At 38.1% G+C, this 18,135-nt stretch overlaps 1 protein-coding gene across 1 annotated transcript; it reads left to right on the forward strand.

Annotated features, from left to right (window-relative positions):
* The first annotated feature begins 1,096 nt into the window (after positions 1-1,096).
* Positions 1,097-16,297, forward strand: LOC111978064 (bone morphogenetic protein 5). Its single transcript, XM_024007852.2, has 7 exons — positions 1,097-2,202; positions 5,272-5,464; positions 9,537-9,685; positions 11,691-11,888; positions 13,674-13,750; positions 14,016-14,126; positions 14,780-16,297. Exons 1-7 carry the CDS (start codon positions 1,707-1,709, stop codon positions 14,927-14,929), a joined length of 1,374 nt encoding a protein of 457 aa, XP_023863620.1. The 5' UTR covers positions 1,097-1,706; the 3' UTR covers positions 14,930-16,297.
* The last annotated feature ends 1,838 nt before the right edge of the window (positions 16,298-18,135 follow it).

Consider the following 18,135-nt stretch of genomic DNA (forward strand, 5'->3'; position numbering starts at 1 on the left):
AGCAAGTTATAAGTTCAACTCTTAGTGGATGCTCTAGTGATGAGGTGAATTATCCGGTTATAAATGCTAGTGTGTGTATGTGTGTGCGTGTGAGCGTGCGTGCGGTGTGTGTGTCTGTCTCGATCTCTTTCTGTTTTAACAGATGATGTAGGAATCCTACACTAGATGGCGCAAYGGGGTTATAATTCTGCAACTGAGCWGTGAAATAATTTAATCAATGGGGATGCTCAGTCAATTGAATTAAAAATAAATACTTTGTACAACATGCCTTATGCTGTGATATGTCTTGAGGGTCATATTGACAGCACAGCTATTGCACCTGAGCCAACCAAAAACKAATAACTTGGACACTTGTATAATACATATGAATAATAATAAAGCTGAGGTAGGCCTACTGTACAAAGTGGTTACAGGTTGTTTTTGCATGTAACGTTAACTATTGCAATCAACCCCTTAAAAAGTTTATATTTTATGTATAATATTTATATGAATTATAAAATATGTATATAATTAAATACCCAATCAATTATAATATTGTAAACCTGGCAAAGTATATGAATAGCCAATTTCTCACCGCATACACAGGCTTACACATGCCTTTAAATAATCCTCTTTGATACMCATTATTTACCATTGTAATTACGASCATATTCCCAGGTAGGACAGGTGTTGGTTGAGGCCTTAGGATAACTTGCATACATGTCACACCTCACCAGCCCATTGTCTTCTCATGAAGACAACGAGCTCAATTGTAATTTTTTCAGAGAATCAGAAAAATGTTACCTTTTGAAAATAGATGGGCCTATCCAAATAAGACATCGACCTATGTTGTATGTGGTCAAATATGAACGTTGATTGATAGATTTCTATATTCAATWAATTTACAAATGTGCCTTCATCACCACCTAAAATTACACATAATCAAATTACGCATTTGTCCAAATGTCCTCTCCTAAAACGCACGGATTTGGCCAACCCCGTAGAGGTAATTAAATGGCCATGTTGTTCTTCTTTGACTCGTTAAGACAGGTTTCAGATTTCAAGTGTCTCCCCTTACACATCTGAGCTGCCACATTCATCTTCATGTCGGTTAAGTTTTATTGCGGCCGCTAGAGGTGGATGCAAAAACTTGGTCCTGGCTGGGTGGTATGGACTCATTGGATGGACAACAAGCTTCAACACATTTTCCAAAAACGTTACGCGCTGTGGCAACGAGTGGCAACGGGTGCTATTATATAGTCTAGTGATTTCCTCGACATCACTCAAAGGGGCTGTTATCTTTCTATTCAATGAAGGTGTTGGGGTTTTTCGACTTTTATGGGCGTACCTGCATGCTATTGTGTATAAGTGGAGTTAAAGTGCGAGAGAATGTCACAATTCCACATTTGATGCGTCTACTTTGAAACATGTGACAGTGAGACATTGGATTTAAGCGGAGGACTCGAGAAAACTTGCTGCATGTCTGGAACTGGGACCTCACGCCGAAGAGAAGGGACAGCTCCACAACATAGATTGATGTGAGACTTCAAAGAACATCATTGCAGGCAGGCGTTCTCCTAAAAAGTGATGTGACATAGTAACCTGTATGTTATCCTGCAAGAAAACATTCAGAAATTGTGATATTTGTATTAAAATGGAGATCAATTTTATACACGAGTAACAACTGTATACCTGTGTAACATCATCATCAAACACATCATTGTAAGATGAGAGCCTTCATTCCTTTGAACCGGGCCACATTTGGACTTTTATGGAGCTGCTTGAGTTTTCTACACTGGGTTCATTGTGGTTTAGGCGACAACCATGTGCATTCTAGTTTTATTTACAGGAGATTGCGTAACCATGAACGGAGAGAGATTCAAAGAGAGATTCTCTCTATTTTGGGTTTACCACATCGTCCAAGGCCCTTTTCCCCAGGAAAACAAGCATCCTCAGCACCCCTGTTCATGCTTGACCTGTACAATGCCATGACTACTGAGGAGGAAGAAGGATTGGGAATACAAGAGGTTACAGGGAAAGGATTCAGCGGGAAGGCTCATGGAAACTCGCGTAAAGGGAACTACGGCTATCCACAGGGATACACTCGTGTGGCGCAACCTTACCGCGCGGCCCCTCTGACGAGCCAAATCCCTCCACTCACTACATCTCACGACACCAACTTTCTCAACGATGCTGATATGATTATGAGCTTTGTCAACTTAGGTAAGTAAGTGAACTGACTTGGGAAAAGTTTCAGGCTGCCTGATTTATGCCTTGCGCTCCAGCACCAAAAAAAAATACAAAATATGGTGGCCACTGATAAACCACAGTATTTTAAGCCTTAGAATTGTCACATGGCCTTCTCACTGCTAATATCTAAAGGCTTAGATTCGTTTATATATGATTAAAAAAAATGTATATTGTCAGTACACAATTTCSTTCAATGCTGAAAACATATGCTCAGACCATGTTTTTTTATATGTATAAATAAAAAATACCAGSTAGATTCGTCAAAAAGTAAATTTAACAACCTTATATTAAATTAAAATGAATGATTATATTAAAATGAATGATTACTTGTTTTTCTTGMATTTGATCTTCATCATTAGACTACAATAAAAACCCTAAACATGTTAAACAAATGTTCCCACAGTAGCCAATGTATGCATATTCATTTTGTTGCAGAAAATGATGATATTCAGTTACATTTACAATTAATAGAAGTTATAGGCTATTCCTATTGTAGCAGGCCTTAATTTCCCATTTGTCACCTATAGCAAGAACAATGCCACACTGCTCACAACTATGTTTGCAAATTCTCTTCAAAGGTCACAGTGCTGTTTGTCTGAGTAATATACATTTCATGGTACTGTTTTTGAAGTTAGAAGTCTTTTTCGATCTTAATATCAGATTCTACTTCAGACTTTCAGATGCCTGATATTAATGCAGGACCATATTTACACGTTAAAACACTGGTAAAAGCACAAACAATCCACATTTTGAAGACCATATCCATGCTCTTTGAATAAGGTTTGAATAAGCGAAAAAAGTGTTTGTCTGGACATTCTTGAAATTCTCAACTCTATGGAGATCTTAAAATATTCAACTGCAATATCATCATGTCACACTTCCCCTAAAATACATGAATTTTCTCTTAAACTGTCATATTTGACTTACATAGGAAACATGCCATGCATTTTGAATAAATATATGTTTATCAAAATACTTCATAAGGCCCGCATTGGAGTATTTATATGTTTTGAAATTGTCAACATTTCATTTATTGTAGCGTAAAGAAAAGCTTTCTTATAATTTACGCAATGTTTCATCAGTAGTTCTGACCTTTGACCCAGAAGTTCATAATAACTTATCAGATGACTGTCTGACCTTGGTTAAATTGACCTTAATTATTTCCTGTTGTTAAAGAAAGGAAAGCGATTGAGTGAGGCCTGCACTTTTTCAGCACTTATTCCTTGTGGCACTGGGTTTGGGCAGTTAGATGTAAAGGCAGTAGCATTGTTAATTCGTTTTGTGTCATTTTTCATTAAGCATTACGTCCCAATGGAGGGTGAAATGTGTATTTAAGGGTACACCAGCGGTAAAAAACAACAAAGTATACAATTTGTTGTTAGGGAGCTAGTGAAATGTTATACTTGCTTACATGTGCCAGTATGATAAACAAAAACGACAGTTACAGAGGACACATCTTACAAAAAAGAGGCTTATAAGAGATATAGCTAAAGAGTGCTATAGCGTGAGCATGTAAAATGTATTAATGTGAAGGTGCTGTTGGATTTAAAATCCCTCACCTTGGTCTGTCACATCTGTTTCCACTTAGAGCTGCATGGCATGTACACAGTCAGCCTTGAAAGCTCTGTGCTCTCATTCTGGGGACAGTTAGTGGTAAAGTGTGCAATGAGACTATTTACACAAGTATTACTACTACAGCAATAATTGACTTCACTACACTAATGCTACTACTAACGCCTATAATACTAATAGTTGTAGCATAGAAGTATGTTGTGATTAATATTGATTATTAGATCATTTACGTGATGTATTCAGAAAAATGCATCTTCACTCTTATCGACATAACGATGAGAAATTATGCAAAATATGTATAAATTCTCTACTTCTTCTTCTTCCAAATTSTCATTAAAAATGAATTCCATAAACAAAGTTAATTCCCTGAAACTGTGGCAGACACTTTTTAGTGAGTCAAACCACCTTCCCAATTAATCTGCAGCTATCTGACACTTGAAATGCTTGATATACTCAGCTTCACTTCTGCTTCACATTACTGGCCATAGCTAATCATGGTGCAAGTCCAATCTGTAACAGGCAGACCTGACCCCTGACCTTTGTGTGTTAAGCAACCACAGACTTTCACTGTAGATAAACTATCAGTGAAATGGACTCACTGACTCTATGATTTCACTGGCTGTGCCAGAACACTAACACACCTCAACTCCCAATCCTTTTATGCTGCTATTTAGCAACAGTGTTGGATGGTTAGCTGTCACTTTGTGTCTTCTTGACTGCATAATGGCATGCCTTTGATTGCAGATAGGGTTAAAAATGCACTCTGCTCGTCTTTGCTCTTCTTTGTTTGTGTTTGTATTGATAATTCCGTAACATTTTGTTATGTGCACATTTTATATTCAGTATAAACTCGTTCATCATTGTCCTCAGATAAAACAAGTTTAAACAAATTGGTCAGAGAAAGATAAATATGGGTTTCCTGTGTGAAACACGGCCAATGTATTGTATAGGAACTACAGGAGGTCAATATTAGGTTGGCAAATGAGGTCAAAGCAGTCACTCAAATCTTGTCAAAAAAGTCTGTCTGGTCTCTTTTTGTCACGTTGAGGGGCAGACGAAAGTGTCTTTAATTGAAATCAGCCTGTTTTTCTTAACTGACAGCCCCATTCATCATGGGCAGAGAATGCAGTTCGGCACACAGTGGAGGGCCTGTCTGGAAACTGCTACCTGTACTCAGTTGACTGATTAAATGGACTGGAGAGTGCTTTTGTTGGAGTCAAAATGTTTGGATTGGCTTTTGGAATGTGAAAACATTTGATAAGTTACCTTTTTTCAGTTAGGTAGGTTACTGCTGGCACACCACATTCTGTCTGTGCAACACATTTTGTATCTATTGTGGCTCAGGGAAGGTATCAGTAATAATAATCACTGATCTGAATCACTCATCTGAAGTTTTATGCATTGCCTCTAAATATTATGCAGTTATGCAAATCCTCTATTTAGTCCTCATGGACCAGTCTTCTTTTTCAGTGGAGAAAGACAAAGATTTCTCCCATCAGCGGAGACACTACAAGGAGTTTCGTTTCGACCTGACTCAGATCCCAGAGGGAGAGGCGGTGACTGCTGCTGAGTTTCGGATCTATAAAGATGGCAGTCATGCCCGCTATGAGAACATTACCCTGAAGGTCACCATCTACCAGGTCATCAAGGAATATCAAAACAAGTAAGCACCAGCTGACCTTCATTTCAACCCCCCAAATCATCCCAATTCAATTTTTTTTTTATATATAAAGTACATCATCACCTTGTAAATTCTTGTGGAATGGGATATAAATTCAGCCATGTACATTTAAAATTCTCTCTGCAGAAACAGAATATATTGAAGGCTACCTATAGAATAAACTGACCTTTATATTCTTTATGATTCGCATAAAGTTCCACAAGGTAGTTTTTCTCCAATAGTACTATGTACAGTAGAGTATCCTTAACATCCAGTTTTATACCTCTTTAGACTGTCACTGTAAATTGTGTCTAAATCTAAATGTTATGAACTGAATTGGCTTTTGTATGTAATTGATCATTCTATGGTTTAGAGTGGTGGATTCCTCAGTAAAAAACCTATACGAAGGGAAGAGAAAGCACATCTTATTCTGTTTAACTGAGAGGAACCAGTCATCTCGAATGTCCCCTATTATTGTTTATAGGCATCCTGAATCACGGTACATAAAAGGTGCAGCCATGTGAGTTTACAAACCAGTTTGCCTTGTTCTACCTTGGCCTTTTTGCCAGATAGAGAATCACAATGGTTGCTGATTTGGGTTTTGATGCAGGATATTTTGAGAATGGAAGAACTCTGTATCATATGTGAGATGTAATCTCTCAGTGATATAGTTGTAAATGTATTTTCAAATAAATACTTGAAATACTTTAATGAATTAATGAATCGATACATCAATCAGCCAATCAATTAACCAATCATTCAATCAATCAACCAATCTATCAATCACCATAGCATAAAAGGGAACCTAACACATTGTGAAATTGAACACAGCTTAAAGGGCCAGTCAGTTGCTACATCCATTTTTGGACTTAGAAATGAACTACGTATACCTATTGATTCTTGGAGAATATGACTTATAAATGCCTCATAAGCTTAATTCAAATGTCATTCCCCATTAGAACCCAAAATATAAGCTTGTCTTACTCTAGTGTTTGCAAACAAAGTAAATGTAAACAAACACTATATAGCCTCAAAACATGGCTAGAACTATAATTTKTATACCATGGATGTCCTTGTATCCATAGCTCTGTCTATGAATTTGAGAGTTCTCCAGCTCCATCTCTCAGCTTTTAACCAAAACAGAGGCAGAGATACCGTTTTGTTATTGTTTCTCCTGCCGATTGCCACTGAATTGTTTTTACATTTATTTATTATTATACATTTTTTTAGGGGGTAGATCAGCTTTAATATTGCAGATGGATTGTGGCTTCCATCAATGTAATTGTCTCCAACATTTCCAATCCCCCATATATTTTTTTKGTGTAAAAATATATATATATTATATATATTTTCCTTTATTATTTTCCCCTTACCCTACCACCCCTCCCCTAATTTGAGTAAACTAATGGACAACAACACTTAGGCTTCTACTTCCAGCTTATACATACTATATACATTTTACGGACACATTATATTTTACAATAGTTATCTTTTGTTTGTTTTTAGTCGCATCCTTCAGCTCCACTCTGACTGTCACTTTAAATGAGCTTCGAATTTGTGAATGGATGCATTTGAAAGTGGCTGTCTTTAGATAACATTGWCTAAAGTTGAGCATCTGCACTTGGGGACATGCTTGTGTCAGCGTAATCCTAGGGAGGCTTTCAAATGTCCCTTTAAAACCTGCACTGTTCTGTGAAACACTTGAGGCAGGCAATTAGGCAGAAAATAAAAGACATCCTGTTTACACTAGCACATCATGGAAGTTTGGAAGGACGTTATCCTGATTAATGTGCTTATTTCAAGTGTCTTCAAGAAGGTCATTTGTCTCCTTTGAATTATAAAATCATGACCTGATATACACGTTTGGCGTTAGATTGGTAAGTAACACAAAGTAATCAGAAATGCCACGAAATGGAAGCTTGTCACAAGTATATATTATAATTTAGAAGCTTAACTATACCTTTGTCTTATCTTAACTTTGTTTCCAAATGGGGGAGAAAATTTGGGAGGGATTAAGGGCCAGATTAAGGTTATTTTTATGTTTCCTTTCTTTTATTAACTAAAAACATCCATTGTGCTGTTTATAATATGTCTTCTATGGAAATCAGAGTAGTAGCTGTGGTAAATGCAGTCAGTAGCCTACACAGCTTGGTGTAAGATGAAACAATCTTTTAAGATGAAGCAAACAAGAATGGAGGCAATAAGGCTGCGTTTATACAGGCAGCCCCAATCTGATCTTTTACCCAATTATTGGCAAAAGATCAGAATTGGGCTGCCTGTGTAAASAGACTCAGCAACATGGTTAGGCATACATTCTGGTCCAATTATGTTTTTCCTTTGATTAAGACCAAACATACAGTTTGACTTCATTTGCATTTGGGCATGAATAATATGTTTTCAATAAGATGTTGAAACTTTAGAACAAACATATATTTCCATTTGCACATGTTAACTAAATAAATCGATTTCATCTATGAATTCTACAGTTTATCTTTGCCTGGTCTACAAGTGTTCTATATTCAGTACTTARCTTGGGTAGGAGCTCACCAGAGTTGAGGACCGGCACCTAAAATGTTCTAATGCTTGAGCTCCTGTTCCTCTTATAGAATATTAGCTCAAAAGTGTTGTGGAGCTCCTGCACCTAAATATAAACAGTACCAGCACCCAAAATGAGTACCGGAACCTATTTCACTCCAAGTCAAGCACTTCCTATATTGCACTCCTTTCATCTGACTGACTATTTGTGAACCTCATCCTTGTATCTCCAACCTTGTTCCGCCTCATTCTCACCACACCGGGCTCTTACAAATATAGTCCACGGATAAAGCTTTTCCATTAGCATGTTCACCACTTGTGAATCCTCGGAAGTCCATCAGTTATCACTCCTCCTGGTCTATGTGTTGCCTGTCAGGCGGCTTGTTGCATCCCAGTTCAGTTGAAGCCATGTGGGCCCATTAGGGGCTGCCTAGGGGGCTCCCATCATAACCCTCATGCCCACCTGCTTCTCTTAACAATGTTCCGGAAGTGGGAAGCCGTGACATAGCTGAACACACAGGGGTCTACTTAAAGCAGGGCCCACATTCACTGGCCAAATATGTGTGAGGCTGATTGAAGGGGAGATATGACCCTCTTGGGCTTTTCTAGAGGTCCTAGTCATTGAACTCTCCCATCTGAAGCCCCAGGCCCCAGTCATCGCATTCTCTTTTATGGCTCACCGAGGTCTGGAGCCATCACACATTTAGCTCCTCAGCTCCTAACTGTGACTTTTCGGCTTGATAAACATTATTCAGAGTTTCACAGTTCAGCACCTTTTTCTCTGCTCCTCCCCCAAGGAGCCATCATTAAGCTGCTGTTGAACTGCTCAACAGTTCAGTCACATATGGTTTAAAATTGGTGGTAGAGCAAAGACAAATCTGTTACATAAATGTGTTTTTTCACTGCTTGGCAATTATGGCCTTGAGTACATGACTGGTTGATTAATATCCTGCTTATCCATATGTTGTGCGGTTGTGAAAACAGATTGTCTCTAATCCGGCTGAAGAGTCATTAGGCACTCCTTAGAGAGAGGAGTATATTTCAGAGAAATGTCAAAATATGGGGCTTAAAGGATGGATAGAGCACATAGAACAACAAATGTAACTAGTAAGATACATTTTTGTCAAAGGATGTTTTTGGCTCAGATCTAAGAGAGAAAGCTGGAATAAATTGCATCATGTAGTGATTATTTAATGATACTTTGTTTATGTAATGATTTCCAATATGGCAGGTCAGGGCCTCATTAATTGTTTGACTGCTTCCAAGTCTAAACGACCCAGAGGAAGCATGTGTTCTCTCTTTGTGTGGCCCTTGCAAGTTTTAACAACATTAGGGTGCATAAACAGGAATTTCATGATTAGTTCCAGAGCTCAAAGAGCAGAGTGAGGTCCGTCAATTATAGCACCCCTGTGTTAAATATTTTTTATCCAGTAAATAAAAGTTTACCCATAGTAATATATGTGCATTGCCATCTGTCAAGTTATCACATGCATTCACTTGTTATTTTTTATTGATTTTAWATAAATGTTTTCCTTAACAGGGATGCAGAGACATTCTTGTTGGATTCCAAAAAGATCAAGGCCTCTGATGGGGGCTGGCTAGTCTTTGACATCACAGCCACTAGTAACCACTGGGTGCTGAACCCACTACAGAACATGGGTCTGCAGCTCTCTGTGGAGACTTTGGATGGTAAGGGAAGCAGTATTTTTWATCCGCCTTTGTTGTTGTAGGGAATTAAATATTGAAAAGCAGTTAAACTTTGTAGTTACCCCAGGCTTCAAAAGTAGTTTGCCTTGAAATTATTTTTGTAATTCAGTAGACACTCTTATCCAGGTAAGGAACAACCAGGCTTGGTCAATCCAGGAATTTATCTTTGCATACAGATTGGCAAGAGAAATTTCCATCAAAACAATGTAGGCCAGGGCTGTTCAATGTCAGTCCTGGAGGGCCAAAAAACCTCTGTCCAAATCTGGTGTGCCAACTGTAGCCAGTGAAAGTGCTGAGAAATGGGGTGAGATTCTGGATAAACTGTCAGTGTTCTTGATGAGCTGCACAGCTCTGATGGCATGACCGGGGAGCCAGACTAGGAAAGAGTTGCAGTAATCCAAGCAAGATGATGAGTGACTGGTCTAGGAGCTGTGTTAAATAGCTTGTGAGAAATTTGTAGATATTCACTGATGCCTTAGAGCAGGGTTCCYMAATAGGCGGCCCGTGTGCCAAATTCGGCCCGTGGGTGATTTTATTTGGCYCCCAAGTTTTCAGAGCAAAACAATTAAAATATATTAAAACATGACTTTTTTTGTCTCATACATAAAATATTGTAAAATCAACAGGAAATTAGCTCAAAGTGATTTTAATTTAGGAAATCTGTTCCCAAGTATTCCCACGCATAAATAGGGGCAGATGTGATCGTATCTCAATGTAATCAAGGTTTGAAATTATTCTATTTTTGCGGTCAATTTGCAGTGTACAAATTATTTATATGTTCCGTCCCCCAACCATCCGCTCAATGAAAAATCTGCCCACGGCTGAATGTAATTGGGGGCCCCTACTTTAGAGGCAGTCTCTACCGGACCGAGTCATTGATGTTCTCTGTGAAAGAAAGAGAAACCTGGTTTTCCAAGGTCACACCCATGTTCTTTGCCATCTTGGAGGGAGACACAGCTATCCATAGAGGAGAGGACAGGTCTGTGTTGTCAAGGTTTGAGGTTGAGATGTTGATGTTCACCAGACATGAAGAGATACATACCATATCATAACCTGTGTGTCAGACGAGAGAAGGACAGATAGCGTTGTGTGCCCTATGTATAGCAAAGGTAGGATAATCCCTGTGAAGAGAAAACAGAGCCCAGTCACTGACTGGGAGATCAATAGGGGAAGGAGAACTAAGCCCAGGGGAACACCTGTTGCTTGGCTTCATGTCGAGGACAGATCATTTTCATGTCACATAGTAGGAGAGATCAACCTGAGATGCCCATCCCTCATAGAGGTGGGGCTTCAGAGCAGGATCTGATATTTCACATGTCAAAAGAGGCTTGAAAGATAAAGGCAGTTTTAGCTAATTTGTTCTTTTTTTAAAGAACAATGTTAATGTTACAAAGTTTATTTGGAAAATAATGCACGTTAACTATCATAAATTGAGCCATAATTCCTGCATCTAAGATTGGAGAAAAATCAAACGTTTTTCATTTTTTTCATTGGTGTGGGGAAATGAGGAAAACATTTCAAAACCCAAAGGAGTACYTGACTGTTTTAACAATTATGACAAGAATACTAGGAAGACGGATATTTTTATCTTCTTTAAAACCACAAGACATTGATGGAATGTTCTTTGGGATTATCTATGAATCAGATACATTAGCTGATGACATATGACAATAAATAAATAATAAATAATCTTTGTGGTTTGTGTGTTTTCCTCCATTTAGTATGATATATTACGTTACGTTAGGTTACATTATGAATGGAATAGCGGTCATATAGCAGTCGTACAATATCATACAAATTGGGAAACGGAACGTATCATACGTCTTTGCTCATATGAACAATGCAAGCTTACATTAAAATACTCTAATGACACCATTTTAACCAATTTTGTTTTGTTTAATTGCTCCCTTATATCAAGGCATTTGATTAGACAGGATCTAATTATGCTTCTGTTTGCTGCTATTCACATTGCTTGTTGTTTTAAAAGGACGGAGTATAAACATGAAGTCTGCTGGCATCGTTGGAAGGAATGGGCCACAATCCAAACAGCCATTCCTAGTGTCATTCTTCAAGGCCAGTGAAGTSTTGTTGCGCTCTGTCAGGGCTGCTGGTGGAAAGAGAAAGAACCACAACCGCAACAAATCAGGTGGTCAACAGGAATCACCACGGGCACCCAAAAGTGGAGGTGGGCTTATTAAACTACACTCTCAGAAAAAAAGGTACAGAATTGTACTTAAAGGGGTACAAACGCTTGTCACTGTAGTGGTACCCTGTAAGGTACGTCCATTGTAACATTAGTTATAGGTAAATAATTGTACCCTTGCAGTTTGTACCTTAAAAGAGACAAAATGTAGCATTTGCCTTTTTAGGGTACCACCACATTCTTTTTAAGYGGCAAAAATGTACTTATTTTCTATAACAAGTCCCTCAAGTGTACATGTCTCTCCACCATCCCACTTCTGACACAATTCAGGGGGTAGCCTGACCAGGACTCAAACCTGAATCCAGCAACTGTCAAGCCAACACCTTAACCATTACACCATTACACCACTTGGTCTGTACCTTTTGACAAGGTTACTCAGTGTTGGGTTAATATTAATTACAGCTCCTTTATTGTCACATAAGTAAGCCTTTATAAARACTTCAGAACTGGCAAAGGACATGCTCAAACTTTCATTAACATAACCATAGACCACATAAACTGGCACATCACCTCCACTCACAGGTGGCCCAAAATAACTAACTGAAAGCCACGCCCCCACTAAGCCACACCTCCATTGATTGTACTTTTATGTTCAAAATATTGGGTCTAAAGATTTAGCATTATACTAGATTATCTGCACATGTACCCTAAAAAGTACCAAACAGTACCATGTGAGATCATATGTGTACCTCTGAAGGTACATTATGCGTATTTTTATCTTTTGTACCCTAAGAAACAATACTGTACCCTAACTGTACCCTTTTTTTCTGAGAGTGATCCATAATTGAAATTATTTTGGGTTTGGGTTTGGACTGGAGTAGGTTGGCAAATTAACTTCAGATAATGAAAGGTTGATGGCAAGCCTTACAGTCCCATTTGTTATTCCCTGTCAGTGCATTAAAACAGTCTGTTACACACTCCAGGATGTTATGTCTACTCAAGCAGCCTCTTGTTGCCAAGGAACCTTGTTTTGACTGCATGCTGCTCCAATTAATAGATCAAAAGTCTAAATAATCAACTGCAGTATAGATGAAGCTCCGGGATCGGCAACTCCAGTCCTCATGGGCCCGATTGGTGTCACACTTTTGCCACAGCCAACACAGCTGACTCCAATATTCAACTTATTTAGAATACAATTAGTTTAATCAGCTGTGTTTGCTAGGCATGGGGGGAATGTGTGACACCCCTTCGGCCCCTGAGGACTGGAGTTGCCCATCCCTGATGTAGATCAATATAAAACAGATACATTTTCAAAATAGTAAACCTACCTGCCTAATCTATTACCTCTTTCAGCTCCTCATAAAGATGGTACATGGATATGAATATGTACTAATCACCTCACACAACTACTCTAGCTAAGCTACACAGAACGTCCACAATGACCATCTCAGTTAATTATTTTAATTTGGCTGTAATTGTATAGAAGTCTTTGTGCACTTGCTTCAGCTTGGCAGCTGTTTTTAACTGATGTGGTTCAGTGCATTAGGGATACCCAGTCAACACCCCTTCAGTGGCCACATGAATGTAATAACYATACATGAGTTGGTGCTGCCATTTKCTGTTAACAGTTTGGTAATATTTAATGAATGATTGATTTGGTGTACATTTCCTATTGTCAAAACATTTTTGTACTGTGGGCAAACAATATACCACAGTGCTCACAGGTGCTGTATGAAAGAAAAAACTAATGTCTACAACTACAGTATATAATAGCCTAATGATAAATTTGCAGACTTGAGAGATTAATTCATTGTTTGTTGTTTTCAGATCATAACACCAGTGAGCAAAAACAAGCCTGCAAGAAGCATGAACTTTACGTCAGCTTCCGAGACTTAGGATGGCAGGTAGGAAAGATGGAACACTATTTGAACCATACCATATCTACTCTACATAAGCATGGCAGAGCTTAATGTCACAAGTGGTCATAACATGTGTGTTACAAATATGTGTGTGTTAAAAGCACCTCTTTTAGTTTCAACCATGGTATTAAATGCAGTAGACCAGAAACATACAGACTTAAGAAAACCCATCAAGTGTCAATAAAGTGTCTTCAATATTAAAGAGGAGGACTTTGATGCTTATTTTGTATTTTCTGTATTCTATTTGAAGGACTGGATTATTGCCCCGGAAGGTTATGCTGCTTTTTACTGCGATGGGGAATGTTCCTTTCCACTCAATGCACATATGAATGCGACAAATCACGCCATTGTGCAAACCCTGGTATGTAAAAAAAACTCACAAGATGCTTATTTCCCATGAATTCATATTGAATTGCTTTACCAATATGGTAATAATTAATTCCACAACATCTAGATTTTCTGAGCTGCTCAAGCTGCAGCTTTGGGTCATTCCACCAATTCAGTACAACTTTGATTTCACCTAATTGTAATATTCTGTCATAAACAGCACGTGTTCAACTTAATAAAAAACAAGTTTAACACGTTTTCTCATGAGGTAAAAAAAAGTAACAGGGTTGACTGTAACAGGGTTGACTTTGTCAAAGCAACAAAATAACGAAGTGTTTACAATGCTGGTGAAAACATGGAGACATTTTGGGGTTAAGTGGGTTAAAATCGTCCTAGAAGTCACAGAGGGTGCTTCCTAGAAGTCACAGAGGGTGCACGGAGGGACATGTCAAAATGCAGAATGTTGTCACTTATGCAAGTCTTCATTCATGTAAAAAAAAAWAAGATTTATTGAATTCTCCATGTGGTCTATATTAAACGGGCTATTCATTTAATATAACAGGCTTTTAAAAATCWATATTTGTGCACAATTCCAACTGAAATATCAAAAGGGATGCAAAAGGCACTATTTTTGTGGGAATGACCCATCTCCTTTGTATACTCAGTCCTTTCTATTTGCTTCCACAGGTCCATCTGATGTTCCCTGACAATGTGCCAAAGCCATGCTGTGCACCGACCAAGCTGAACGCTATATCTGTGCTTTACTTTGATGACAGCTCAAATGTCATCCTCAAGAAATACAGAAACATGGTTGTTAGGTCATGTGGTTGCCATTAATGGGCAAGCAGGATTGTATTTCAGATATGTGGTATTGCTGGAAAAGTTCATATCAATATAGATAGATCTGAATTTGTGTTGTGCTGTACAGTATTATGTATATATTAGTTTTATTAACTTATTTATTTCCACCTATTTTTGTGATAACACTCAATATTGTACAATGAATATTAGTCCATGTATATTTGACATCACTTAGCACTCTCTCCTATAGGCCATAGCGAACATATACAATTACATTGTAATAGTTATAGCATTTCATTGTACATCTTAGTAAAAGGAAACCTCTCTCTACAATATCAATCTATTGGATCTTATTGTTTATTGGATACGGCTCAACAAAGTATACCAGTTTTTCCAAAATATTGCTTTATTCAAGCAAACCTATATCACTGTTTTTCAAACTGTTACATTGGATTTCATTTTCAAACCATTGTTTTAAACCATTATAACCACTCAAAAAAGGTTTACATATTGCTGCTACAGTTAAATGAGGTCATATTTTAGGACATACCAGTTGAAAATGTTTTGTGTAGCTATCTTACTTAGATATAGTGTCAATTATTGCATCAACATTGGATTATTATGGTTTTATAAGCACATTGTATGTAGCCTATACTAGCTTACGTGTATGCAACTTGCAACACTCTCTTTGATTTCTCCTTCAGATGTGTTAAAAGCAGAATCTGTATTCAGGTAATTTGAGTAACAGCCTGGCACAACATTAATCACATTAAAGGTATGATGTAAATTAAGTATTTCAAATAGGACTCCTTGAATAACACTCTAGGGTTTTTCCTCTGGCCTTGACGATAACCATGTTTACACTGTACACAGGCTTCAAACAGTCTATCATAAAATATATAGTTAGACTTCTGGCTATAAAATATATGTATATATCATGTTTTCTATCAAATAAGTTATGCTGAAAGGTACTTCCTCTACGTCAAATATGTCATACATTCTGTTGAATATATCTTTCCATAGCATTTACTGAAAAAACATGAGGACTGGCCTGCTATATTCTCAGACCCAGGAAATGTCATAGTTCAGTAACAGTCTATTGTAGGAATATATGAGAACTAGACAAAAATTGTGGAGTAGCTCCCTAAAAACGTACTTTACGGCCAGTATATATTTTCATTTTACATACTCAATACGTAATGAATGAAATTACCCTAAGAAAATACATTGTTTGCCCAATTGTGGTTATATCACTGTTATTTTTGTATTATTATGGATATTATGTTATTGTTGTCATGTTGTTATGCTTCATAATAATTTGAGTAATATATGTTTGAGAAAAGTACACGTTATTGTATTATTAGAGTGTGGCTTATATATTATTAAATGATTTTTTGGAAAATATTGCTTTCAAATACTTTCAGTGTTTTATAAACTAAACCAAAACACTTTAAAAAGTAAACAGACAACTTACATTCCTTAAAAGATTTTCCATTTTAACTTGAAAATAACTGTCTTTTTTCCACCCTCAAGGGCCCTAAAACACCAAGCCCACCTTATAGAAACTCAATTGACAAACATATCTTTATTCTATAGACTTCAATGCCTCTTTTTTCATCCAGCTGCCGGCCTCCAGGGTGTCTTCGTGTATTAGTGTTTGGAATTGTATGGATGTTTTATGCACTGTTGCCGGACTACCGTCTGAGATTTATAAATGTTTGACAAGTATGATATAAACATAGGGGTCCACCCAGGGAGCCTGTAAATCTGCGGTGTTGTGAGAGAGTGCTAGTATTTAGTGGTGCTGGGAGCTTTGAGCAGAGCTCTGCTCTCTCCTGACAGGGAGGATTACAACATCCTATTTGTTGCTGTGTGTGGTGATCTACAGTCACTAGGCACGAAAGAGGCATCCCTCCTATTTTGGAGAATGTAGAATAAATATATAGTTTAGACCATACAGTGCCCAAATGTTTTACCACTACATTATTGTTTGATGCATAGTATATATCAGTAACATCAGGGTTTGAGTTACAGTGGTGGGATAGCAGTGCTTGTTGTTGTGCTGTGCTCATCTTTGCTAGCACTAAATCATGAAAGGTACTTGAGCCCTGCCAAGCAGCTGTTGGTAAGCCCCGTTGTGCATGGGGTTGCCATAGAGAAGTGACCGTTTTAAATCAACTAGCTAGGACATCCAAGCTATTAGAAAGATAACTGCCAAGAGGGAGAATATCTAAATGTATTCTGTTTAATCTGTTACACACAAACACTTTGGAGACACAATTCAGTTCAAGACAGTTCTGCTTTTYTGACTACTGACAGTGCCCTCCTGTCTTTCGAGATAAAAAGAGAAACACCTCTTATATCAGGGTTATGATTTTTGACATAGTTGCCATTCCAGCTCCCACTTAGCTGAAATGGAAAAAAATAACAAATAGTTAACCATTAAGGAAATAGCCCCTAATAACCACTAACACACCAAGAGCTGGATTCATTGAAACTTAGACATGTTTATGCAGTATACATAAAGTATATTTTTTCATTTATTATTTATGCCGTAGCCTAGCGGCAGGTAGCCTAGCAGTTAGAGAGGCGAGCCAGCAACCGGAGGGCTGACAGTTTGAATCSCAGGTCTGACGGGAAAAATCAGGYGAGAACAACCAGAGAGTTGTTGGTATCAAATCCTAGATGGCGTTGCATGCGGTTGTGCCCTTGAGCAAGGCACTTAAAACCCCACAACATCTGCTCCACTGGCACCATAGTAGGCTTTGGCAGCCCACTGCTCCAACCTCTCCAACATGTGTGTGTGTGTGGCTTTCGGAGGGGTYGGGATAAAGCGGAAGCGAAATATCCGTTGGACCTTCTGTACAATTGGACGAATAAAGTCAGCTTAATCTACTTCTCACACACACAAATTGTATTCTGGAAGCTGGAGGCTTGCACCTGTAAAGTGAGCAGACCAGGGACAAATCAAAGAAGGTTATATCAACAGGTGCATACACTCCCCTGACTAATACAAGCTCTCACGATAGCGGCTCACTTATGAAATGAGAGCAGAGACCTGGGATGACTAGGTCTTGCATTCACCCCTGGTCTGACAAATCAGTCCAAGTAGGGCTTCCTGAAGAGTGTGAGAGAACGTGCCACTTTCAGAGAAGTCCTTTGGTTGCCCAGCGATGTTCAGTACACTTGGAAATGTAGGTAACCAAAGGGATTAGGTTAAAGATTAATATGTATTTACACAA

This window comes from Salvelinus sp. IW2-2015, linkage group LG18, assembly GCF_002910315.2.
Source record: "Salvelinus sp. IW2-2015 linkage group LG18, ASM291031v2, whole genome shotgun sequence".
NCBI lineage: Eukaryota > Metazoa > Chordata > Actinopteri > Salmoniformes > Salmonidae > Salvelinus > Salvelinus sp. IW2-2015.